This window comes from Pogona vitticeps, chromosome 4, assembly GCF_051106095.1.
Source record: "Pogona vitticeps strain Pit_001003342236 chromosome 4, PviZW2.1, whole genome shotgun sequence".
Classification (NCBI taxonomy): Eukaryota; Metazoa; Chordata; class Lepidosauria; order Squamata; family Agamidae; genus Pogona; species Pogona vitticeps.
The window spans coordinates 57,789,244-57,812,893 of NC_135786.1; the positions used below are offsets into that span (position 1 = coordinate 57,789,244).

General features: G+C 39.8%; 1 protein-coding gene across 3 annotated transcripts in view; it reads right to left on the reverse strand.

The window, feature by feature from the left end:
- Window positions 1-22,983, reverse strand: part of SORT1 (sortilin 1) — a 65,204-nt gene extending 42,221 nt beyond the window's left edge. For 2 of the 3 annotated variants that reach the window (XM_020805280.3, XM_020805279.3), the window contains exon 1: window positions 21,017-21,295. In XM_020805280.3, the coding sequence (XP_020660939.2) occupies window positions 21,017-21,208 (192 nt within the window). In that variant the 5' untranslated portion in view covers window positions 21,209-21,295. Of the gene's footprint in view, window positions 1-21,016; window positions 21,296-22,875 lie in introns of those variants that run through there. The other variant, XM_078392767.1, reaches the window with a different exon arrangement.
- Between the last annotated feature and the right edge of the window lie 667 nt (window positions 22,984-23,650).

The following is a 23,650-nucleotide window of genomic DNA, read 5'->3' on the forward strand; positions in this document are numbered from 1 at the left end:
GGCAGAGGGCACCAGGGACGGGAGACAGGTGGCAGCGGGTACAGCTTTGGAATTTTTGGTCTTTTTTTCTTTGCCTGGAATGGATTAAATGGTTTTCAATGCATTCATATGGGAAATGGACTCTCGATCTATGGACTTTTCGACCTGCGGCCTCTGTTCTAATACGGATTAATTCCTTAAGTCGAGGGTCCACTGTATTATTTTAATATTTGTTTCCATTTACTAGAGTTAATGGTTATTTTTCAATTAAAAAGTGTTTGTGTCATTGAAAGTTCTGTTATGTTTTGAAGACAAAAGGTGATGATTAATTCAGACAACTGTATGAGTTGTTTTTTTTCTAAACTAAAACATGAGTATTCAGATTTAATTGCAGTGTTGGCACTTCAAAAGAAATAATTTGGTTTATATCACCGTTTGGGCACTCGGGTTCAAAAAGGTTAGCCATCACTGCTCTAGGCTTTGGTAAATTTGAAACCAACTCTGTCGAACTGCTTTTTCACCAAGAGGAAGGAATACAGTCTCTCCCCCACTCCCAGTTTCTTGTTTCCCTCCCTACATGTGAAAACTTGGAAAGTCTGAGGAAGGCAATTTTGAGCTGAGAACAAGTTTAGCATTTTGTTCTTCTTCCACTCAGACTTGTAGTTTGGATTTAAAAACAATAGGAACTACAAAGAACACAAAGAAAGAAAGAGATAATTGAAATGCATAAAACTGTGCCATGAACCTGAAGTTCTGTTCCATAAATCCTAGGTACCGTTCATAAGAGGAAGCCATTCCTGGTTCTGAAGCAATAAACCAACAGCACTTTGCCTTGAACAGTTGTTTGCCTTGAAGTACCTGTGTCGATGTTAGCACAGAAAGGAAAACACAACAAAGACATTTATCCATGACCCCACCTTAGAGTATTAAAGATCCTCCTCAATCAAGTTTCAACCTGCTTATAACATTGCAAGGGCTGTGCTGCTTTGTTTATAGCTCACCATACACCTGAGCTATGATCACAACTAAGACATTGTAGCAGACTAGAAAACAGCAGCTTGGATAACTAAGTCTTGCCTCTCTTATCAGACAAATGTTCAGCTGAAGAGTCTCCCTATATATCTGCAGAATTCTGGGAAACAGTCGAAACAAATGCTGCCATCAGTACTCACAAAAAGGGTAATAAAAACACTACTTTTACAGCAGTGAATTGTTCAGAAAGGAAAACAAAATGATCTCTTTTATCCTCGAGAATGTGGGTGTGACCACTGGTTTCCAGGGGGAAAAACACGGGGTACTAACTCCTGCAGAGCATACTGTGTTTTTGAAAAGGCTTTCCTCTCATTTTACATGTTTTACACAAATAAACATGGGATTAATTTATACTTTGTCTTGCAACCAGTTGAATATTTTGAGAGTGTCTGTGAAAGATATTGAACTATGGGGGTGTCATTAGTTTGTTCAGAGATTTGTAAGAATGTAAGCTGGAAGTGTACCATAAGATTGCATAGCGACGTTAATCCGTGCAGCAAAAATTGCTGCAAAGAGATTTCGTCGCTATGCGATATTAAAAAGCCCATAGGGATGCATTGAAGCCCCTTCAATGCGTTCCTATGGGCAAAAAACTCACCTTAAAGCGAAGATCCTCCATACAGTGGTCATTTCCGCTGCCCGGTATGCGAGGAATCCATCCCTAAACACAGCAGGTGGCCATTTTTTTTACTCAGTGGCCATTTTGGAACCACCAATCAGCTGTTGGAAAATCATCGTTATGTGATGATCGGTAAGCGAAACAGCGAACCGATCATCGCAAAGCGATTTTTCCCTATAGGGAACATCACAAAGTGATCGCAAAAAGTTAATCGCTATGCGGTTTCCTCATTAAACGGGGCGCCCGTTAAGCGAGGCACCACTGTATCTGACTACTGTTTTCCTCTGGGAGAAACAGGACATTAGATACAACCTGTTATTTAAAAATACTTTGAAATATTTCAGATCATCTTTTCTGAAAGTTTCTCTTACAGAGCATTTGCAACTTCTCTATTTCTATTTCAACCTTGAAGGACATCAAAACTGTCCTTTTCTTACTTTACACTGAACTCACCCACATCTATGTATTACAATTGTAATTTATTCAATACTTTATCTCCACAGTGAAGAGGAATATGCACTAGATCGTCTCTTGGGACTTGCTGAAATTATTTTAACATTAAGGTACAGGGAGAAGTATTTAAAAATGCATTGTGTAACACACTTTATACAAAGAAGAGATGAGTAGGAAAACTGTACAGTGGTGCCTCGCAAGACGAACGCCTCGCTGGACAAAAAACTCACAAGACAAATGGTTTTGGCAATGGGGTTGATGACTTACAAGACAAATGTTCCTATGGCTGTGTTCGAAAGACGAATGTTTTCCATTTTTTGTTCCTGCCTCATGTTTGCTGATTTTAAAATATTTTTCTATGATGTTTAAAAAGTTAAAGTTTTTTGATTGAAATTTTTGAAATCATCTGTACAATATGCATGGCTTTAAAGACCACTTAATAGATCCTTTGTAAACCAAATTTGACTTTGTTCTGACTTTTTTTGCCCATGGGAACACATTAATTAGATTTCAATGCATTCCTATGGGAAAACGTGTTTCGCAAGATGAATTTTTCGCAAGACAACATTAACCGTGGAATGAATTAAATTCATCTTGCGAGGCACCACTATATTATGGAAGTAGGGCTGAGTGAGAAACTGATCATTAAGTACTAGGGGTTAAATTACTCTTTGCTACAGAAACACATGTGTAATTAGCAGTCTGAGGAATGTGAGGCTGCTAAGAATGATTTGTTTGCAGAAGTAGTAATACCAATACTCTTCTTTGAGCACTCACATTCAGAGTTATATTTAACTTTGCTCAGAAGCATCACACTACTGACAGAATTAAAATTAAGAAGCAGAAACAGGGATCACCTAGAAAGCTGTTGGTGAGAATATAATATCATGAAAGAAGTATGAAGATAAAACGTTTGGATATTAATCATGACGAGTCATCAGGGTACTTTTGTAAGCAACATTAATCTAGTGCAGGGGTTCCCAAACTTGGGTCCCCAGATATTCCTGGACTACGACTTCCTGAAATCCTGGCCAGCACAGCTTGTTGTGAAGACTTCCAGGAGTTTTAGTTCAAGAACATCTGAGAACCCAAGGTTGGGAACCACCAATGTAATGTATAACTGCTATCACAAACAACAGCATCACCCATGTTATTCCAGAATATTTTCACACTACATATAATCATATTTAGACTCAAAAGAACATGAATTGTTTTCCTCTGCTGCAATGGCACTTACGCACATACTAAGTTGTTTGTCAGTTTCTGACAAGGGACAACTGTATATCTATCAAAATATCCAGATTAAACACCTAAACCTATTGTGGATTAATTCTCCTTGATCTTTCAGCTGGAGAACTCTCCAGGGCTGGCTTTGTAGACTGGGTGCAATAACTGTACTGCAGTGATCTATTCCTATCTGTTGGTCCAGTTTCATATACAGTAATGACATTAAGTGACTATGTGACAGTCTCAGGAATTCTGGGATACTGTCAGTTACCATCTTGTTGTCAATGCCATCTAACCTCTATATGGAGCTGTTGGGAACAATAATGATGAGATTTGAGGCATGATGCCATCAGCATATTGATGACATAGTTTTAGTTACCTGTGACACCTGAGTAAGGTGTGGTGTGCAAGTTCTGGATGAGTATTTGAAAGTATTGGTGAACTGAATGAAGGCGAATAAGCCGAAGTGAAAGTTCTGTGGTTAGATGGTCCCCTTGTTCTGGGAATCAGATTGACTGCTATGAACTGGGTTGCACTCCTCCTAAACGATCAGGTTTGAAGAGCTAGTCACTGAAACATGTTTGCCATTGGAGGTCCAAGTGAATTCTGATGACTAGGAATGCTTTTTTCTAACTACAGTTCGTAAACAAACTACAGTAGTTCCTAATAATGAACCATACAGCAGTAGCTTCCAACATCTGGTGTTCATTTCATAATGGGCTAGACTGCAGTGAGTGCACAATACAGCAGTTAAGCTTCCGAAAGGAGCAACCTAGGATAAGCCTACTACTCCTTTGCTCAAATAACAGCACTGGCTACAAATATGTTAAGGGCTACGTTCAAAATGATGTTATCAACACGTAAGGCCAATCTTTCTCAATTGAAACTATCCTGGAATTGTGTTAATAAAAATCAATACATACTTAAAAAACAAAAGGACCACTCTTCTACAAGTACAAATGCTCTAAATTCAAAAGTTAAAATATGTTAATCAAAGACAGATAACTGAAACTAATGCCTGAAAAACAAACAAAAGAAATCCAGAGGTACATAGGCATGGTGATCCTGCCTACTTCACATGACTACTGCTACATTTCAGTTTTCCCAATCCATTTTGAGAGGAAGAATTAGAGATTCTCTGGGGCTGCAGCATAAAGGCTTTAGTGTAACATGTACAAGGTATGTGGACAAATACTCTCTGCATTTATAGCTTTAGAATATCATCTACTCCCCGTGAGGTCAAAGAAAATATTTCATGTATCTTCGTATTTCACGTTTAGCCACTTTCTGTATGGTAGGAGTAAAGGCCATTTTCCAGCACCAATACAAAGACCTTAACGCAGATACCAGCATGTTTATTTAGCATGAAGTGGGCAAAATACCCTCCAGACATTGCTGAACTGTAACTCCCATTAGTTATGCTATCTAGAACTAGTGGGATACTGCAATCCAAATATATGGGGAGGGCTGCATTTTGTCCACCCAGAGCTCAATTTCAGTTTAGTATACTTTTCAGTATACAGTGGTGTCTCGCATAGCGATCGCTCCGTATAGCGACGAAATCGCTTAGTGACGCTGTTTTCGCAATCGCAAAAGCGATGGTCCCTATGGGGAAATTTCGCTTTGTGATGATCGCAGGGAAGCGATCATCGCAAAGCCCCCATTTCCGGCCAGCTGATCGGCGGTTTCAAAATGGCCGCCGAGTAAACAAAATGGCCGCCCGCTGTTTTCAGGCATGGATTCCTCGGTTTAGAGGCACCAAAAATGGCAGTGCTATGGAGGATCTTCGCTTAAATGTGAGTTTTAAGCCCACAGGAACGCATTAATCGCACTTTAATGCGTTTATGGGCTTTTTATTTTCATTTAGCTATGTTATCGCTTAGCAGTGATTTTTTCTGCACGAATTAACATTGCTAAGAGAGGCACCACTGTATGTTTAAGGGCTTCAGAAATTCTACAAAACTGCACAGTAGAGGATTTTCAATATAACTGGAAGTAATTACAGAGAGTTGGCTATGGAGAAAAGTATATACAGAAAGAAGAACTTCACGGCGAACACAGTCTTGAAAGACAACTTCCGCTTCAATACTGATATGAATTCAGAATGCTCGGTTTTCCAAAATGTTATTTGAGAATACAGATAAACTGTCTCAACCCAAACAACAATGGTCACCTAGGTGTTATGTGTTTTTCCAAGGTATAACCCCCACACAATTGACACCACACATTCTGTTCAAAAAGGCTTGTTTGATAAGTTTCCAGGTAATCAATAGGAGACTACTGTCTGGAGGAACTGGTGTGCTTATCTTCTTGGAAAGTATTATGTGCCAGGACTCAGACAAAATGGGCAAAATTGGCATTGCATTTCCAGCACTTATTAGATAGGTAGTTTTTATCATATATGGTGGATTCATAGGAAAGCTAAAGATTATTGGAAGTTGATACATGAGATATTACAGAAGATTCTATCAATTAAAATTCTATTGATACCAGAACTTTTTTTTACTATTGTACCAGACTCAGTCAATAAAGGGAATATATATTTAATACTCCATATTGTGACAGTGGTGAGAATTTTATCTGCCAGATACTGGAAGACATCAAGGACACCAACGAAGGACAATCTTCTGGAAAATTCCTGGAAATTGCAGAGATGGACACTTTAACAGACATATTAAAAGATAGGATATGTGAGACACATAAGAAGAAATGAGAGCCAATCTATATCTGGATCAAAGAGAACAATTAGATAAAATAAATATTATATAGCGAGAAGAAAATAGTACTGTAATGATGTACAGATACGAAATTCCTAACACACCCTGTAATTTTTACTCTTCCCCCAAACCCTCTTCCATTTCCTTAACCCTGTACCACTGTTTTTATTCTATAATAATAATAAAAATATATATCAGTATAAGATAAAATGGGCAAAATTGGCAATATTCACATAATTGAGTCAATAGTATGTAATATGCCAAAGCAATGGAGTAGTACACTGCTTTTGTGAAGTTTCACGAAGACTTCACAAACTAACAGCAATGGCATTTCATCCCAAATTAGGGAAAACATGTTCTTGCCATACCTCATCAGACTGGCAGTCAAAGATTCCTTGAAAAACAGTTGTTGAATGTCACAACATATATTATCTGGCTGACTTTAAATGTTAGGTAAGTTGCTATGCACAATTCTATCAGTGAAAAAATACATTTTTTTTCACTGACAGTGAAAAAACTAAATCCTACAATAACAAACACAACCTGAGTAAAGTAATGGTCTAAGTTGATTCACAATACTGTAATTAAAACAGATAGTTAAGTAAGAGAGAGATTATACTTTCCTACTTATATCTTCAACAGCAAATTGGTCCACAACTTTCCACACAAACTATATTTCATATGAAATACAGAGTGTCTAAAAATGTTAGAACTATTATCACTAACAGTAATCAATTTCAGATACTTAACTAATTCAGGTGTTGAATTCTGGCAAAGACTCAGCACAGCTCTTCACATGCTTTTTAGAAAGCTAAGAAGTTAAGCTGAGATAGAAACAGATAACACACGAAAAGTGCTTCACATCTCACCATACTGGATCAGAGACTAGATTCCATCACAACCTTGATAACATTCACTTCAGAGAACGCATTCTCACTTATATGTTCTGCAAGGGCTTTTATCTTCCCTCAAAGATGATTTTCAGAAAAACTTTCAGTACTAGACGTCGCTGGTCTCCCATTACCCACTTCACAAATTACTGTACTTTGTTGACAACTACAGTATTCTATCAGTTTTTCTATTCAGTCTACTAACATGCTTCTTTGAACAAATATAAGAATCAATCAGATAATTATTATTCACTTTCAAATTACTTTTTAATAGCCCATTCTTAGAAAGAAGTACTGGGCAACGCTGTAGCTACTTTATCTACACAGTATTAATGGGCACTACCCAAATTACTTATCAGGGAGGGGCCCTGAGGAAATGGAAATAATGAAGAAGGTGGCAGAGGTGCTTACATATTGTCTCCATTGATAATGGAGGACTAAGGAGGGGCAGTTAGTTGCTTTCAGCATTGGCACTTGACCCTTTAGCAGCCAGGGAGGGCATGTTGCTTACAGCTATAAAACCTGCTGTTGATCCTGATTACCAAAGATCATGGCTTGCAGAAACTCTTTCATAGAATGATGACTTCACTTCCCACATTCAAACTTTGTTTTGACTTGTTATTAGCCTGAACTTTATTGGAACACTCTGATGTTTGAAGACACATATTAGCAAGTCATATTTTTCAAACTGAATTTTAAACTCATTATGAAAATATTTCTTTGAAATGCAACATGTTCAAATCCTCCTATAAAGCAGAGTAAATAGCTTGTTTTAAATAGTTGACCAGAAGAGGCAGTGAATCACCAGGATTGCTCTAGCTACTGCCCCAGTGGCCTGATGGATGATCTGGCCGCAGTTCCTCACTGTTGTGAATGTTGCAGCAGGAGTACTACCAGAAGTTATCTCCAGAGGCGTTTCTGATTCATGTTTTATTCTAAGGATTCCTCTGAGTTCAAAGACTGGTGGGATCTCTGGATGTGTAGTTCTGAAGATCCATTAGATCAACACTGAATGGATGGAGTCTCCCAAGAACTGGCCAAGCACAAAGTTATTTTTTGTATGGGTATGTGAATCCCCGAAGTTCTACTTCATAAAACTATCCTGCTGCAGCTTGGAAACCTCACTGATCCAAACAAACCAAGGCTTTAGAATACTATCAGGTGTGGCTTCCACTGTAAAACATGATCAAGATCTCTCAAATTTTGTTTGGCCAAAAGAGCTGCCTTCTGAATAAAGAAGGAAGCCATACTTCCTAGAATCTTGTCAGTAATAAGAATCAATCAGATGAAATAAAGGCAAAGAAAACATGGCATTTAGGTGCCATACTAAGGTTCAGAAAACAAATTCTTCACTCTAGAACAGTTTGCCACTCCCAGTTACACGTTATCATTGTAATTATGAACAGCTATAGTGCCTCGCCCAACATGAAAACATTACAGTAAGCTGCAACAATTCCACTTGTCATACTTACAATGAGTGTGGTGCCACTCTCTTGCAATCAGCCAACCTTCCTCCCAAGTGTAAAGCGAAAGGAGATGAGCAGGTTTGTGCAACAAACCTTGCTACCTCTCCAGCTCTTAAGGAGGAACCCTGAGGGTTGTATCTGGCAGGTCTTGGCCACACAGGACTAGACTGACAATAACAGTCAGCTGAGGGGCAGGCAACAGGAGAAAAACAAAGCATGACTGCTGGGAGGTGGACAAAATAAGATTTCAGCAGCACCTTCCTCTGGCCTTCCTTCAGAGGTTTCAACCAAATAATCTCTCTTCCTCTGGACCTTCCGTTTGCAAAGAGGAAAGGCAACTACAATTTTTGGTTTGGCTACTATAGCAGGCCACAGGAAAGACCTTTGGGGGCTACATGCATGCTGTGGGATGCCCATTTGGGGTTTAAGTGGAAAGAATTTGTATGTGCCCATGTCAGCATTACCTGAAAGTGTGTTGCATTCCACTTAGCATTACCCTGGGAGATGTCTTCCAGGATCAGGAAAGATCAAAGACTATTATCTCAGATATGTTGAAATAACGGGAACACTTTCAAAATATTTTATTTTGAACCCTGCTGGACACCTAACTAGTAGTCTAAGAAAGGGATCTCTACATAACATGATGGCTATTTAGAAGCTATTTCAGTCTATTTCTTTTCAATAATTTAAAAAAACCTACATATTATTAAAATTGGTCATCTGCATCAGCCCTCATTAATTCAATTCTCATGTGTTTATAAAATAGCATCACCTACTTGTTGGCATTCACACATCATATTTCTAGGCATCAGTCTATCATTTGGTTTAAGGTGTTTACACCATACTTTATTTAGAAGACAGGAGTTTTAAGACAGGATAAAAAATCATCCTAATGCTACTGCAAGCTATTAAGCCTAATGAATTTGAAAGCTGCAATATGAGTAAGATGGGTGCTTCCAAATGTTGTGGAGGCTGGGAACACCCACCCCGGGCCATGGAGAGCTGCACCTGTTATATCACCCCCTCACTCTTCAAAATAAGTTGATTATTTTTTATACCAAAGAAGCTTTTTAATGTCCATAAAGAGTAAATTTGCTATTTTTGGGCAATCCTGAGCTTTTGGTCACTCCTGAACTCCAAATGTCTTTTGGTTTAGAAAGAAGTCTCACCCTGGGTCTAAAAACAGCTCAGGTAGGCCCAAAACATGGCAAAAGTGACTAGAGCTGAGGTAGGCCCCAACCTTTTCCCAAACACGGACCAGTGGGGGGCATGACACACTCATGGGTGTGTGTGGCATGCTTGCAGGTGTGTGGTGTGCCCACGGGGGGTGTGGCATTCTTGCACGCATGCTTGTGGGGGGTGCTCACACACATGTGCATGGTGTGCTCGCATGGGGCGAGCGTGCTCGTGCACATGCACACAGCACACTCACGGGGGGAGGGGATCTGAGTCTGCGGCCTGGTCCTGCCTAGGTTGTGGATCGCTGCCAGGCTGCGGACCGGGTGTTGGGGACCCCTGCTCTAGAGAATGCAAGGAAATTTTCAGAGTGCATATTTTTAAAAAATTGGACATGAGGTTGGGGCCCTAGGGGTGCATGTGGCACTTGAGCTGTACTTTGCACATCCTGGATTAATCAGTAGGACTGTCATGAGTTCTTGGCTTTAGACCAGGATGGATAAAATAATTAAAAAAAGATCTAGATCACGATTTAAAATTAATTTTTTAAAATTTAAATCATTAAAAAATCCAATTTAATTTTTTTTAATCCACCCTGCTTTAAACTTAATGATTCATTCTTCTTGTGGCCAAACTAAAACAAAGGCTTTCCTACTTTCAGAGGGCATTTTGTTAATTGTAAAACTGGCACATCTAACAATCAGCTAGCTTCCTTCTCTTGCTTTTTCTTTATATTTGCTATTTTCTTCAAGTTAGTTAGAAGGCTCACTAACCTGCATGCTGAATTCCACTTTTGAACCTCACACCACTTGACTTGCCCTGCTGTTAGACCACCTCCCCCATCACGACCTTTGTATCATTCCCTACATGGCAATAAAAAACAATATGTCACAGATTCTAAAAAGAATATGCCAAAAAATATGAAAAACAAAAAATGGTCCACAGACTGGAAACTCTCAATATATATTCCAATTCCCAAGAAAGGAGATGCCAGGGAATGCTGTAACTATAGGACCATTGCTTTAACTTCCCATGCAAGTAAAGTCATGCTGACAGTGCTGCAACAAATGTTTTTACCTTATATGGAGTGAGAAATGCCTGATGTTCAAGCTGGAGTTCAAAAAGAGGTAGTACATTGCAAATACTGTATCCTCTGGCTACTGGAGCATACTAAATAATTCCAGAAGATCAATCTATGCTTTACAGATCACAGCAAAGGTTTTGACTGCGTAAATCATGAAAAACTATGAGCTGTTCTGAAAGAAATGGGTGTACCTCAGCACCTAATTGTATTAATGCGTAACATGTACTGTACTGTGGACAAGAAGCTACTGTTAGGACAGAATGTGGAGAGACAGAATAGTTTCCTACAGGCAAAGATGTCAGAGAAGGGTGGATTTATCCTCTTATCTGTTCAGTCTGTACACAGAACATATCATACAAAAGCCAGACTAGATTCAGATGAAGGAGGAGTGAACACTGATGCATCAATACTTTAAGACATGCAGATGACACCATCTTACCAGCAGGAAGCAGCAATGTTTTGAAATGAATTTTGATGAAAATTAAAGAAGGAAGTGCCAAAGTAGGACTTAGTTGAACATGAAGACAAAAATCATGACTAGAACTACACAGCTTTAATGCTGACAACAAAGAAATTGAAATAGAGATTTTGTATACCTTGGTTCAATCATCAATCCAAATGGTGACTGCAGCCAAGAAGAAGAATGAGACTCAGAAGGGCACCAATGAAGGAATTACAAAAGATCATCAAATGTAAGGATGCATCACTGGAGACCACAACCACACACGGTATCATACATCTGATCACCATGTTTGGGTATGAAAGCTTGACAGTAAAGAAAGTTGACAGGAAAAAAAAGTTGTCTAGTTTGAAATACTGTATGGTCCTGGAGGAGAGCTTTGCAGATACCCTGGATTGCCAGAAAGACAAACAAGTGGGTCCAGCACAAATCAAACCTGAATTGTATCTGGAGGAAAAATGCTGAAACTGAGGCTGTCCTATTTTGAGCAGATCATGAGAAGACAAGATTCCCTGGAAAAGACAATGTTGGGAAAGGTAGAAGGCAACAGGAAAAGAGGACAACCAAATAAGAGATGGATTGACACCCTAAATGAAGTCACAGGCTCAAGTTTGTAAGAGCTGAGCAGGACAGTAGAGAACAGGACTTTTTGGAGATTGCTCATTCATGGGATCGCCATAAGTTGGGGGATCACTTCACAGCACATAACAATAACAATATACCACAGAGGTTTTCTAAACCCATTGAAGATTCATGACCAAAAGCACTGGATAATTGTTGCCTTCTGTGTATTTCCAAGTGAATGTAAACAGCCAGGAAATGAAACCTTTTGCTCTCCCCTCTCTTCTGAAACAGATATATATATATCCACTCCGAGTTACCTTTTTCGCTCTCATTTTCCTGATGTCACTTTAAAACTTTCTGTGTAACCTCTTGTGCAGCCAAGTCTATACCATAATTAAAACTCAAGTGTAGCCATTGCCTAGGCCTTCAGATATCACCTTTTCATTACTCTACCTTGTCTCCTGTTCCTTTCTGGTAAAATTCAGTTCCATTTCTCTGCCTTCTCTTGCTTTGCTGCTCCTATTAGGAATCATACAGAAGCAGTCTCCCAGTTCAGTGCTATACACAATGCCTGTACTACCACAATTTCTCTCTGTAAATACCTGTCATAAATTTAAAAAATTTAATGGTAAAGGACTCTTTACCTAGAAAACCCTGAAAACAGTCACCTTACGTCAGAATAGACTTGATGGCACACAATTATCGTTCTTAACGCATAAGCTTTATTAGTGTTCTTGAGTTAATCTCCTCACAGTACACAACATGCAATACATTGTGGCAACACAACAGATCACCAACATTGGCCAAATCCTGGTATTTGTGTCATTTGAATACATGTGTATAAGTGTGTACTTGTACATATATCATTTATACATAAAGACAAATGATAATGATGAAGATACATGTATTGAAGATAAAAGCAGCTGCTTCAATTAAAAACTCACTTAGGCTTGGTTGATTCATGAGCTTCATATACTCTGGGAATTAAGCTGTATTTAAATTTCAACACACATGGTGCTTGCTACAAGAAGAGACAGTCTACCAAAGAGCCAAGTGACAGAAGTAATAAGGTTCATTTCTCCTCCATAGTCAAGGTTAATGTCTCATTTCATCACTTTTTCAGTGTGAAGCCCATGGAGTAATCAAATGTTAGCTCCAAAACAAGAATAATGAGAGCAATATCTAATTAGAACAAAAGTGCTGCAATATTAAAGAGATCCAATACTAACTCAAATGTGACAGTGACACCGAACCATGTATCAGACGTACTGATCTACAAAAACACTACAACCAGAGTAGGATTATTTATACAAGAGAGGCTAGCAAGCCTGAATACAATACAATGACATGATAGAAGAATACTGCATGTGGAAAACACAAGTCTGAAACAAAACAGACAGTCAGGTATCAATCTTGTTTACTCAAAGAGTCCTCATGCATACTGCAGATAACTCATTTTGGATGGGAAGGGTTTGCTTAGTATGCTATTTTTACAAACACCACAAAGTTACAAAGAAGGGGTATTGGAAACTCAGCCTTACAATGTCCTCAGGGAAAACTGTTAAGAGTATCCCTGAAAAATCTTTAGCAATAGCACAAACTGGATTTTAAAATCTTTTTTTACACCTTGGAAACAATGCACATATCCACTTTCTCCCTGGAGTAACACACATGAAAAGAATGAAGGCTAGGCATTTTACTTTCTTCTCAGAAAAAAAAGCAAACAATTTGCCCAATGCATGCTACTTGTGACCAAAAATGAACTAAGAGGGAAGGCAAGAGGCATATCCCCTTCTGTGCTCTGAGGCTGGGTAACCAACCAGAAATCATTTTTGTCTCATTCTAAGGTTCTGAACTTTGTTCTGTGCTGATGCAGAATCCATGTGAGAATGCACAAAAATCATTTAAAAATAAATAAATGCAGCAGAAAGAAAATTCAAGCAATTACACTAAAATCCCTATGAGTATATGATTAAAAAAAAAAACTAGCAGCAGTCCCACATGAAAGGTTAGTGCAGTCAATTTCATACCACTTAAGTGTGCAAAAGTGGCCCCAAACATTTTCACATGCCAGATCTAACAGGTGCATCAGATCTTTATTCTTCTCTTTTGTAGGAGGATGAGGATCAGGTGACGGGAAAGGTTATTCAAACAACATGGTCCTCTCCTGTCTTGTAGGAATACTCTGACTCCATTTGTACTTCAGACAGCATTCATAAATAGCCAGACATGCTTTGCTTTATTTTACAAAATTTCTTCAGAATTTATAAATCTTGTACATTTATACCCATAATTTTGTATAAGAAACTAGCCCAGTTTTTGATTCACATGTAAGAGATGTATGTCTGGCCAGCTATCATTTCTGCAGCTGAAAGAATCTTTATAAACAAGATATAAGGCTTTTGACTTAATTCACCTGTGAGTATAACTAAATATTTGAATTTATTTATTTTTATTTATTTATTTCATTTATATCCCGCCTATCTGGTTGTGTCAGGACCACTCTAGGCGGCTAACAACATTAAAAGATAATACAATAAGTATACGTATAAACAATTTTACATAACAGAAATACTGAACAGAATGGGAGAGCTGAAGGAGAGGGGGAGGAAAAAAAAGAGGGCGTCAGGAATTATCTGGTGGGAAGGCCTGCCTAAACATCCATGTTTTTAATTGATTCTTAAAAATACCCAGCGAGGGGGCCACGCGAATCTCAGGAGGTAAGTTGTTCCAGAGGCAAGGAGCCACCGCCGAGAAGGCCCGATTTCTTGTCTTCTCCTTCCGGGCCTCCCTCGGCGTTAGGCTCCTCAGCCTCACCTCCTGGCTCACACGAGTGACACGGGTAGATCTTGGCGGGAGAAGGTGTTCCACCAAGTATCGAGGTCCTAAACCGTTTAGGGCTTTATATGTGAGCATCAACACTTTGAAGTCGATGCGGAATTGGATGGGCAGCCAATGCAATGCGGCCAGAGTGGGTGAGATATGTTGGTATTTTCTCACTCCACTGAGTAATCTGGCCGCCGCATTCTGCACCACCTGCAGTTTCCGCAGCAACCTCAAAGGTAGCCCCACGTAGAGCGCATTTGCCTTGTGAGCCTAAAGGAGGCAAAAGGATACTTAATTCTTCTTCCACTTACAAACTGTCCCTAATTTCTTTCCTGTAATCAGCAGAAATAAGCCTGGGTTGAGTCAGGACTGATTACCAAAACAGATAAAGGTAGAAATATTCACCTGCTCACAACATTTATCTGTTCCTGTTAACTACCCCACACACCATTAACCAGCAAACATTTTTTGGAGAGAAGTTACATACAATTCTACAATGTTTGTTCCATAACAAGGTGGATAAAAGGAATCCAGCTACAGTGGGGTCTTGACTTGAGAACTTAATCCGTATTGGAAGGCGGTTCTCAAGTCAAAAAGTTCTCAGGTCAAATCTGCATTTCCCATAGGAATGCATTGAAAACCATTTGATCCGTATCTGCTCTTTTCCGTCCACAGAAACTAATGGGAAGCAGCTATTCCACTAGAGGGGAAGATTTTGTTTCTTTTTTTCTTAGGTCAAGAAAGGTTCAGGGAAGGCAGGGAAAATACAGTCCAGGCAGTACAGTACCAGGCAGTCCGAAGACTGTCTCCCAATCCACTCTCTAAACGCTGGGAGGACTGAGGAAGCAGACAGGCACCCTTTTCACTGGCCAACAGTTAACTGAAAGTTCAAATTTTGCACTTTCCCTGCCTCCCACGTGGTTTTTTTTCAGTTCTTAACTCAAATCTAAGTATGTAAGTCAAGTCAATATTTTCCTATGAGAGTGGTTCTTAAGTCAAAATGTTCTTAACTCAAGCCGTTCTTAAGTCAAGACCCCACTGTATTCAAATGGTTACCAAGGAAGAAGGAAGTTATAGCATTACTTTAATAATGCTTAACCCAGAAAAACTGGTCTGGTCAGCTTACAGGATCTGTGGACACTGTCCATTTTACTGAAAATTAAAACATCACGGATTACAATTGCATTTAAATTTGGGTTAGGTTTGACACAAACTGGTTGTGATTTTTTTCCAGAACCCATTGTTACTCTGCATATTTGAACACACAGAATTCCTAAATATATCTATCATATCTGTACAGTATTACCAACTCCAAGTAAGCAAGATTGCATATATGAAGTTTATCTCTTTTAAAAAGGCACAACTGTGGATTAAATACATTAACATGTAGTTCAAGGCAAATACAAAAGTATGTAATGCATGTATTTGGCAGTTTTCCTCTGAATATAGGGGATGTACAAGATATAAACTGAGAAATGCTGCGTATACTCCCTCCTATACATAGTGCCTTGAATGAAAAAACATTTCGGTGCCCCCAATATTCATCTTAAACATACAACAATGTTTATACAACTAAGGACAGCTGTACAGTTAAAACTGGTGTGGGTAATTCATGTTTACTGGTGTCTTCCACAGTAAATGTATCCAGTGTAGTGTAAGATACATATAAAATGTACTTCAACACTTGCATACATGGATGTCGGAAACCCATACCAGTAAGGCTTTTAAGGCACATACACATTGGTGAATGATGAACTGTACTACCTGAACAGAATCCATATGCATTTAGAAGCATGTACTGTATTAGAAATGCTTCCTCACAAAATGAATTTGCTTCTGGAAATAACTGCTGTGATACTGGGGATTTGCAAAGCAATCATAACACATAGAACTAGCTTAAACAATTCTGAAACCATTGTCAGCAAAAAGTGTAGTTCCTGTAATTTCATTTACTTATTACATTAATATACTGCCCACATAGTGGCAAGCTGCTACTCTGGATAATTTACTACAGTTAAAACAACCCCACCCACCCACTATAACCACTGTTATAACCACTGCACCATACTGGCTCTGAAGGCCATTTCACCATCTTTAACACTGGAGAATGTACATTTCCTTAAAATGACAAGTAGAACACCAGGCATTTATTTTAATTCTTAAACCAATGCATCTATTCTCATCATTTGTCTCTGGGCCACATACATGTTGCCAGAATATCTAAGGGTGCAGTTAAACTACCCCCCCCCAAAAAAAAACCTCCTGTTTTTCAATCCAGCTTAGTATGTCTGAAAATTCAAAATTGTCTGCCTACATGATGTACTGGGAAGCATGGATTTATTTTGATGGGAAGTATGAGTTTTTTTGTTGCAAATCAAAGTTTTTTAAGCAGCTGCCAAGGGGCTGTTTATTTTAACTCACTTGTGAAACTTTTTATTTTGAATCATTTTGGTATATGTGAACACCTCTGTGAGAGTACATTGTGTCTGTGAGAGTCATAAAATATTAGAAGTTAGGATTATGGGTTGAACACTGTAATGGGGGATAAATGTTTTCAAGATATTTTTTTTTAAATTTAAGTGCCACATCACATAAGCACTTATGCAACGCAGTGGTACATTTGAATCTTAATACAATTCCCCTGCTGATGTGCCACCTCCAAAGCAGTCACACGTGCTTGTGGAGATGAAGAAATGGGGAGAGAGAAGAGATGCCTCTTTTCTTCTCAGGTTCTCTCCCCTCTTTTCCCATGCCCTGCGTCAATAGGAACACCCATCCGTTTTGGGTTCGAGAGAGAGACAGAGACAGAGACACAGACAGAGAGAGAGAGAGAGAGACAGAGAGAGAGAGTGGGACTGGTCTATGTGTGTAGGGTGGGGGCAAGCATCCATATGTATGTTTGTTTCACTTTATTCTATCTGTAATAGGGAATGATCACTATCCCACTTTGAAATAAAAAAATATAAAGCAAATATTAAAAACAATACCACAGCAGCAGTAGTGAGTGGCTGTGAGAGGCAGCCAATACAAGAACAGGAAAAAGGAAATGTAATTTCCTAGACTGATTGAAAAATTGAGCTTAATACAGAATGAAAAGTTTTCGCAAGGGACACACACAGCAACACAAAACCCATGTGACTACCACATGACATTATAGCAATTTCAAAAACCCTGATCCAGAATCCAAAGAATTTCACTAGTGTAACCACACCTTAACTTAGTTTAATTATATAGCATGTTGACAATCTGCCATTAGTAAATCAGGAACACATGAACACAACTCTACTCGTCAGAACAATTTCCAAATCTATTGCAACAGGACTAAATTGGAATCTCTCTCTCACTTGCAAGTTGTAATTGACACGGTAGAAAGAACTTCACAGACATGCAGGAGAGAAGGTTCCCAATATAAGTAGCATACTAGCTGATGGTTTCAAACTGGACTTAGAGGAATACCTGGTACTGGTACTATACTGACTTTGGAGTCTATTCCATTTTTAACATGAAATAACCCGTAAGAACAATCAGAGCTAATGCTGGCTGACTAGTCTCCAACAGGCACCATCTATTCTCTCACAGAAAGGGATAATAGAACAGACACCACAGCAGACAATTACACATTCTTCTTTGTACAGACACACCAAGTTCTTATGAGACTTGTTTATTTAAAAACTGAGCACTACAGAAGCTTTGCATTAAAGAAAAGGATCTTGTGGGCTGTACACAAAGAACTATGAAACAAGGTAGTACTCTGTTTCATCAAATACCCTTATTTCCTCTAAGCCCCTTCAAAGATTCTCAAAAAAGATGGCATATGATAGTTTATAATAATTTGACTATTTGAAGCACACTGAATAACAAATGCTAATTTGCCACAGAAGGCACACATTTTAAATTTGTATTGAACACTCTATCCACGGAATTTGAGGACAAAGAAATACAGTTAAGATAGTGGGACAATGGAGGTTTCACTTTGCAGGTAGTGACTGAAAGGAGCAGGTAAAAAACTACAATAGGTCAGGGCTGTTGGGTAAGATTCTTCATGTGAAACAAAAGTAAAATAGAGCCTTGATCACAATCTTTTTGGGCCACATTTTATTTACACTTCTCAGTTGAAAATCTGTGATCAGTTTAAGGCTTTAAATACTCATAAATAAAGGAAAATAAATAAAATGTGGCCCCAAAAAAGGCTGTGATTGAGTAAAAGGAAATTCCCATTTGATATATTTGCTAGAAATGAGAAATACCATATCTCACAATAATTAAAGACTCAAAATATAGTAGCTGAACAGATAGTTGTGGAAGAAATTAAGATTCCAATATAGCAATAAATGCATGAGCCTCAGGATGTAATATCAAGAAACAGATGTACATTAGTAGAACAAAAATGTAAAGGAGATGAATAAGGGAAGGAGAAATTCAGTTCAACCAGAACATTTTAAGAAATTAGAAACTATTAAGAAACAGTGGTTGTTGTGGGTTTTTCGGACTCTTTGGCCGTGTTCTGAAGGTTGTTCTTCCTAATGTTTTGTCAGTCTCTGTGGCCAGCATCTTCTGAAGATGCCGGCCACAGAGACTGGAGAAACGTTAGGAAGAACAACCTTCAGAACACAGCCAAAGAGCCCGAAAAACCCACAACAACCATTAGATCCCGGCTGTGAAAGCCTTCGCGAATATATTAAGAAACAATACAGACAAAGCAGAATTATGAAATGAGGAAGATCAGGTTAAAGAAACTGTGGTGCAGAGTTAACCTGAAAATTCCAACTGCTTGCAACATAACATGACCAGTCAGAAGAGTGAAGAAACAGGTTTGAATCAACATAACCCAAATCATCCTATAAACCGCTGAACTGTTAGGGCTTAATGCTAATAGAAAGTAATACTGTACATATATACTCTACACATGAGATGGAAAATGACAAGTGAGCACACCTTAGTAGCTCTTCCCCACATTACAGATTCTAATCAGGGCAGACTGAAATGTATGGCAAAAGAACAGCTTTCATCATATGCCCCATTCTTAGGAATAGAGAAAGAAATCCCATTCATTCATTCATTCATTCATTTAATTTATTTATTTAACTTAACTTATATGCCGCCCACACTACCCGAAGGTCTCTGGGCGGCTTACAGCATTTAAAATACAATATTTTAATATTTAATATTTCTATGACCTACAGCAACTTTCCTCCTAGTCACATGTATTTATGGTACAGAAGGGATTAATTTATTAAATCCTCTGATTTAACATAAGGTCAACTCATAAGTCAAAAACACAATTACCACAGCCAAACATAAATCACCTTTCAGTTGCTCTGAAACTATGCAAAACCTGTTGGTTAAGTTGTACATCAAATTAACGTTGGGTAGTGGAGTCAGATAAACTTTTCCCTTACCAATTACTAATGCTGACTATGAAGTGAAGCTATTTCTTCCTGAACCAGTTCCTTGAAGAACACACTTTACAAGCAGTATTACCTGGGCATAGCAAATTGTGCCTACGTGCCCAACAAACATTTGCTACAAATTTCACCAGGTATTGAACTCCTCCAGCTGACACAATAATTCTAACCAACAGCAGTCAATTCCCACGACCTCCATCAAAGTCAACAGATTTTCAACCATGTTACTGAGGAACAGGCATTCACATGAATGCCAATCCCATAAATTGGGTGCAGCATGCACCAATTTTTACCACACATAAAATAAACTAATAAAGAACCTAATATGCTTAAAATCAGCACTTAGTCCTGTGAAAGTCAGTGATCCTTCATTACACAGCAGCTACAAAGCAGATAAAGAATTTTTTCCCGAACCCAACTAGATGGCATGCAGAACACAGGATTTTCCACATTCTTAAAAGTTTCAAAACAGTCCTTGGGGCTTCAAAACTACCTAGGGAAGTGATTCTGGGAAGCTAAGCGGGTCCTCACACCATCTCCCCAGTTTAAGCGTCCGTTCCTACGACCTCAGGCGAGAAAACATACCAGTGTGCCAACAACATCCTCTTGTTCTACCATGATCTAAGCGGTCATTCCATTATTCCATACCTAAATGTGCGGCTCTCTCACGTATGCAGATATATTCACCTGCTGTCCCGCTCAAAGAACACGACAAACTAATTAACGTCGCACTGCCAACGCTCACCTTCCCCACAGGGAGACGCCGGAGCTCAGACCTACCTCAGCCACAAACACATCACCCGGCCTAGCAGCCTCGTCCCCTCATATCCTAGAGAGCAGGGCTGCCGCCGGTTATTCTGAGGTTATCCCACTTCACTCCCTCTGCACATGTTCAGAAACACTGTCTCCCGGGCTCTAAGATTTAACTCCGGCGTTCAAAAGACGTCAAGCCTGGCCGCCTTTGCTTCCAGGGTCTTCCTTCGGTCCTCACAGCTGCATCTCCTCAGGTTCCGCGTCCCTCACCTCCCGCCGCCAAGTCCCCGCCAACTGGTCTGCTAGGGCCGCAACCCCTTTCGCTCCACTCGGACAGAAAGGACCCACTTCACCCACTCTCTCACCTTGTGAGTGTTGTTTCTCAGCGCCTCCAAGTCAAAGCCACCGTCTCGAGGGCCACAGCCGGCCTCTGACTCCGGCTCGTACGTTCCCCGCCGGACCCGCAACGTCCTCGTTCCGAGCCGGAGTTCTCGGCCATAGAGCGGAGCCGCTAAAAGCAGGAGGATCCGAAAGCGCAGCAACCCCCTCGGCTCCATCTCCAGCGACAACAATCGCCACAAAACTCTCTCCTCAGAGCTTGGGAACGGCTCACCCGTTGTCCCGCCCGCTAATGCCTCATTGGGTCGCGCCGACCAGGTACTTGAGAGCTACTGGCTGGAAAAAACGCCAATCTGATCTACCTTCAGACAGCGTCCTGCCTCTTTTGGCAGCTTCCTTCCAATTCGTGCAAACGCAACCGGCCTCTACCTCCTAAGTGGGTCACAGAGTTGCCAGTCGCAGCATAGCAACCAACCTTCCAACAGGCCTTAGCTACGCGCAGCGCCAACTTCCTCCCTTTCGAGCCTCTAGCTCGGCAGCATCACCCCACTTTGAAGAGCACCTTGCCCATTGGCTGATTGCCTGCAAGCGCTTCCCCTTGCAGATCGTCGGAGCACGGCTAGTCTCCTCGCAACCGCGCTTTCATTGGCTGGAATGAAATGCCATCAAGCTTTTTTTTTTTTTTTTGGGTTATTGGTGGAAATGAGAGACAAGTCTCGTCCTAGCAGGGCAGGGCGAGGGGCGTGAGCTGGCCGGGCGGCTGACCGGCCTCTCCGAGAGCCGGTGGGAGCGCTCTTTCCGACTGTATGGAGTGGTGACGAATGTTAAAGGTTGACCAAGGCAGCGAGAGGCTCGTATTACGATTTTTCATCTGTCCGTTACAATATTGGCTTACTTACGAGACACCTGTTGGCCTTCGCAAGGAAAAAAAAAAGCTTGGAGTAACCTCTTCTGTCCTTATCTCAGTCGTAATACATACATACAGGACGTGGAAAGGTTATTTCTTGGACTGCAATTCCCAGAATCCACAGTCAGTACAGGAATGGGGGACCTTCAGCCCTGATGGAAATTTCTGCGAGTCATAATTTAGAAAGTGTTAACTTATAGAGAAAAAAACTATAGTTGCTAGTGCAAATACGAAATACATTCTGCTATGCATGCGGGTTTTTGCTAAAAGTCTTGTTATTTAGATGTATTTGATTGGTTTTTAATAATGGCGACTACAACAAAACCTGTGGAAGATGAAACTGAAGTATTTCTGAAGGGTCATTGAATCAGATTATAGTAATAGAATCATAGAATTGCAGAGGCCCTGGAATTATTAAATCCAACCCAACCCCTGTGAAAACTGGAAAGGCAATAAGAGTAATAATATCAGAGCTTGGAAAAGTGCCTTTTAAAAAGAACTATCATCTCCCAGTTAGTATTCATTGCTATGGGTTAACTGCGTTGTATGCATTATTTGCAGGCAAGTCTGCAAGAACAAAGCATTCCCACAATAGTATTTGCCCAGAATCTTTGGTGTATAAATCTATGAGCTCCTGTTTAACTGTGGGTGGCTTCACTTTTTGGCTAATCCCATAAAAAGGTTTTTTTTAAAACAAAACATGTCTTATACTGTATCTCTGGTTTTATAAGGACTAGATACTTAAACTAATGCTTAGAATCAAGTACAGTTGACAAGAGGCACTGACACATCTAATATCTGGTAGCATGGAAACTTCAGAGAAAGTTTATGCTAACATGTTGAGAAAGTTTAAGATATTGCAGTAGGTAGAAAAAGTTAATTAAGATGAAACTGAGTAGAATTGCTCAGTAAACATCTCATTTCCCATCAGTCCCCAGCCCTCCTCTAACCAGAAGTACTCCTTGTTCTGGAACATACCTGACTTGTGTCTGGTCTTTGTTTCCCAATACAGGTGTTACCTGTTGCATCTTTGTACCAGAATTTGTCCCAAGAACATGAGCTTATTAGCATTCAGTAGGAAGTAATATTGTCTCCAACTGAGGTCATGTTTAGGTGCAAGTTGTGTGGTTATAGCAACAAGTCAAATTTTTATTCATGCCTTCCTATCTATGCTTTGCATTCTGTCCAGCATGACTTTTCAAAAAGCACCTGTTTTGATGTTTTAGTTGATCTTGATAAAAGCAGTGCAAGGTGTTTTTTGTTGTGGACAAATATAACTGCCTTTGCTTTTACTGACCCTGCCAACCTGAGACAATAAATGAAAAACACAAGACAAGCCAGTGAAATTTGTAATTTGTTGACTTTTAGAAAATCTCTATTTCACCCTTGAGTCTTAAGCTAATAGTAGTAGGCATCCTTCAGTCTCGAAAGACTATGGTATCGTGCTCTGTATGGAGGACTTGGAACAGCGTCTAGTGTGGCTGAGGAGGCCAATTCGAGAGTGACAATCCCTTCCACACTGGAGACAAATCCAATCTGTCCCCTGTCCAGCTCCCTGGTTTTGCTTCCTTTGTGACTTCCTCTTTGCCTCAGCCTGCTGGACAAGGGTCTCTTCAAATTGGGAGAGGCCGTGATGTACTGCCTGCCTCCAGGCTGAACGATCAGATGTCAGAGTTTCCCATCTGTTGAGGTCTATTCCTAAGGCCTTCAGATCCCGCTTGCAGATGTCCTTGTATCGCAGCTGTGGTCTCCC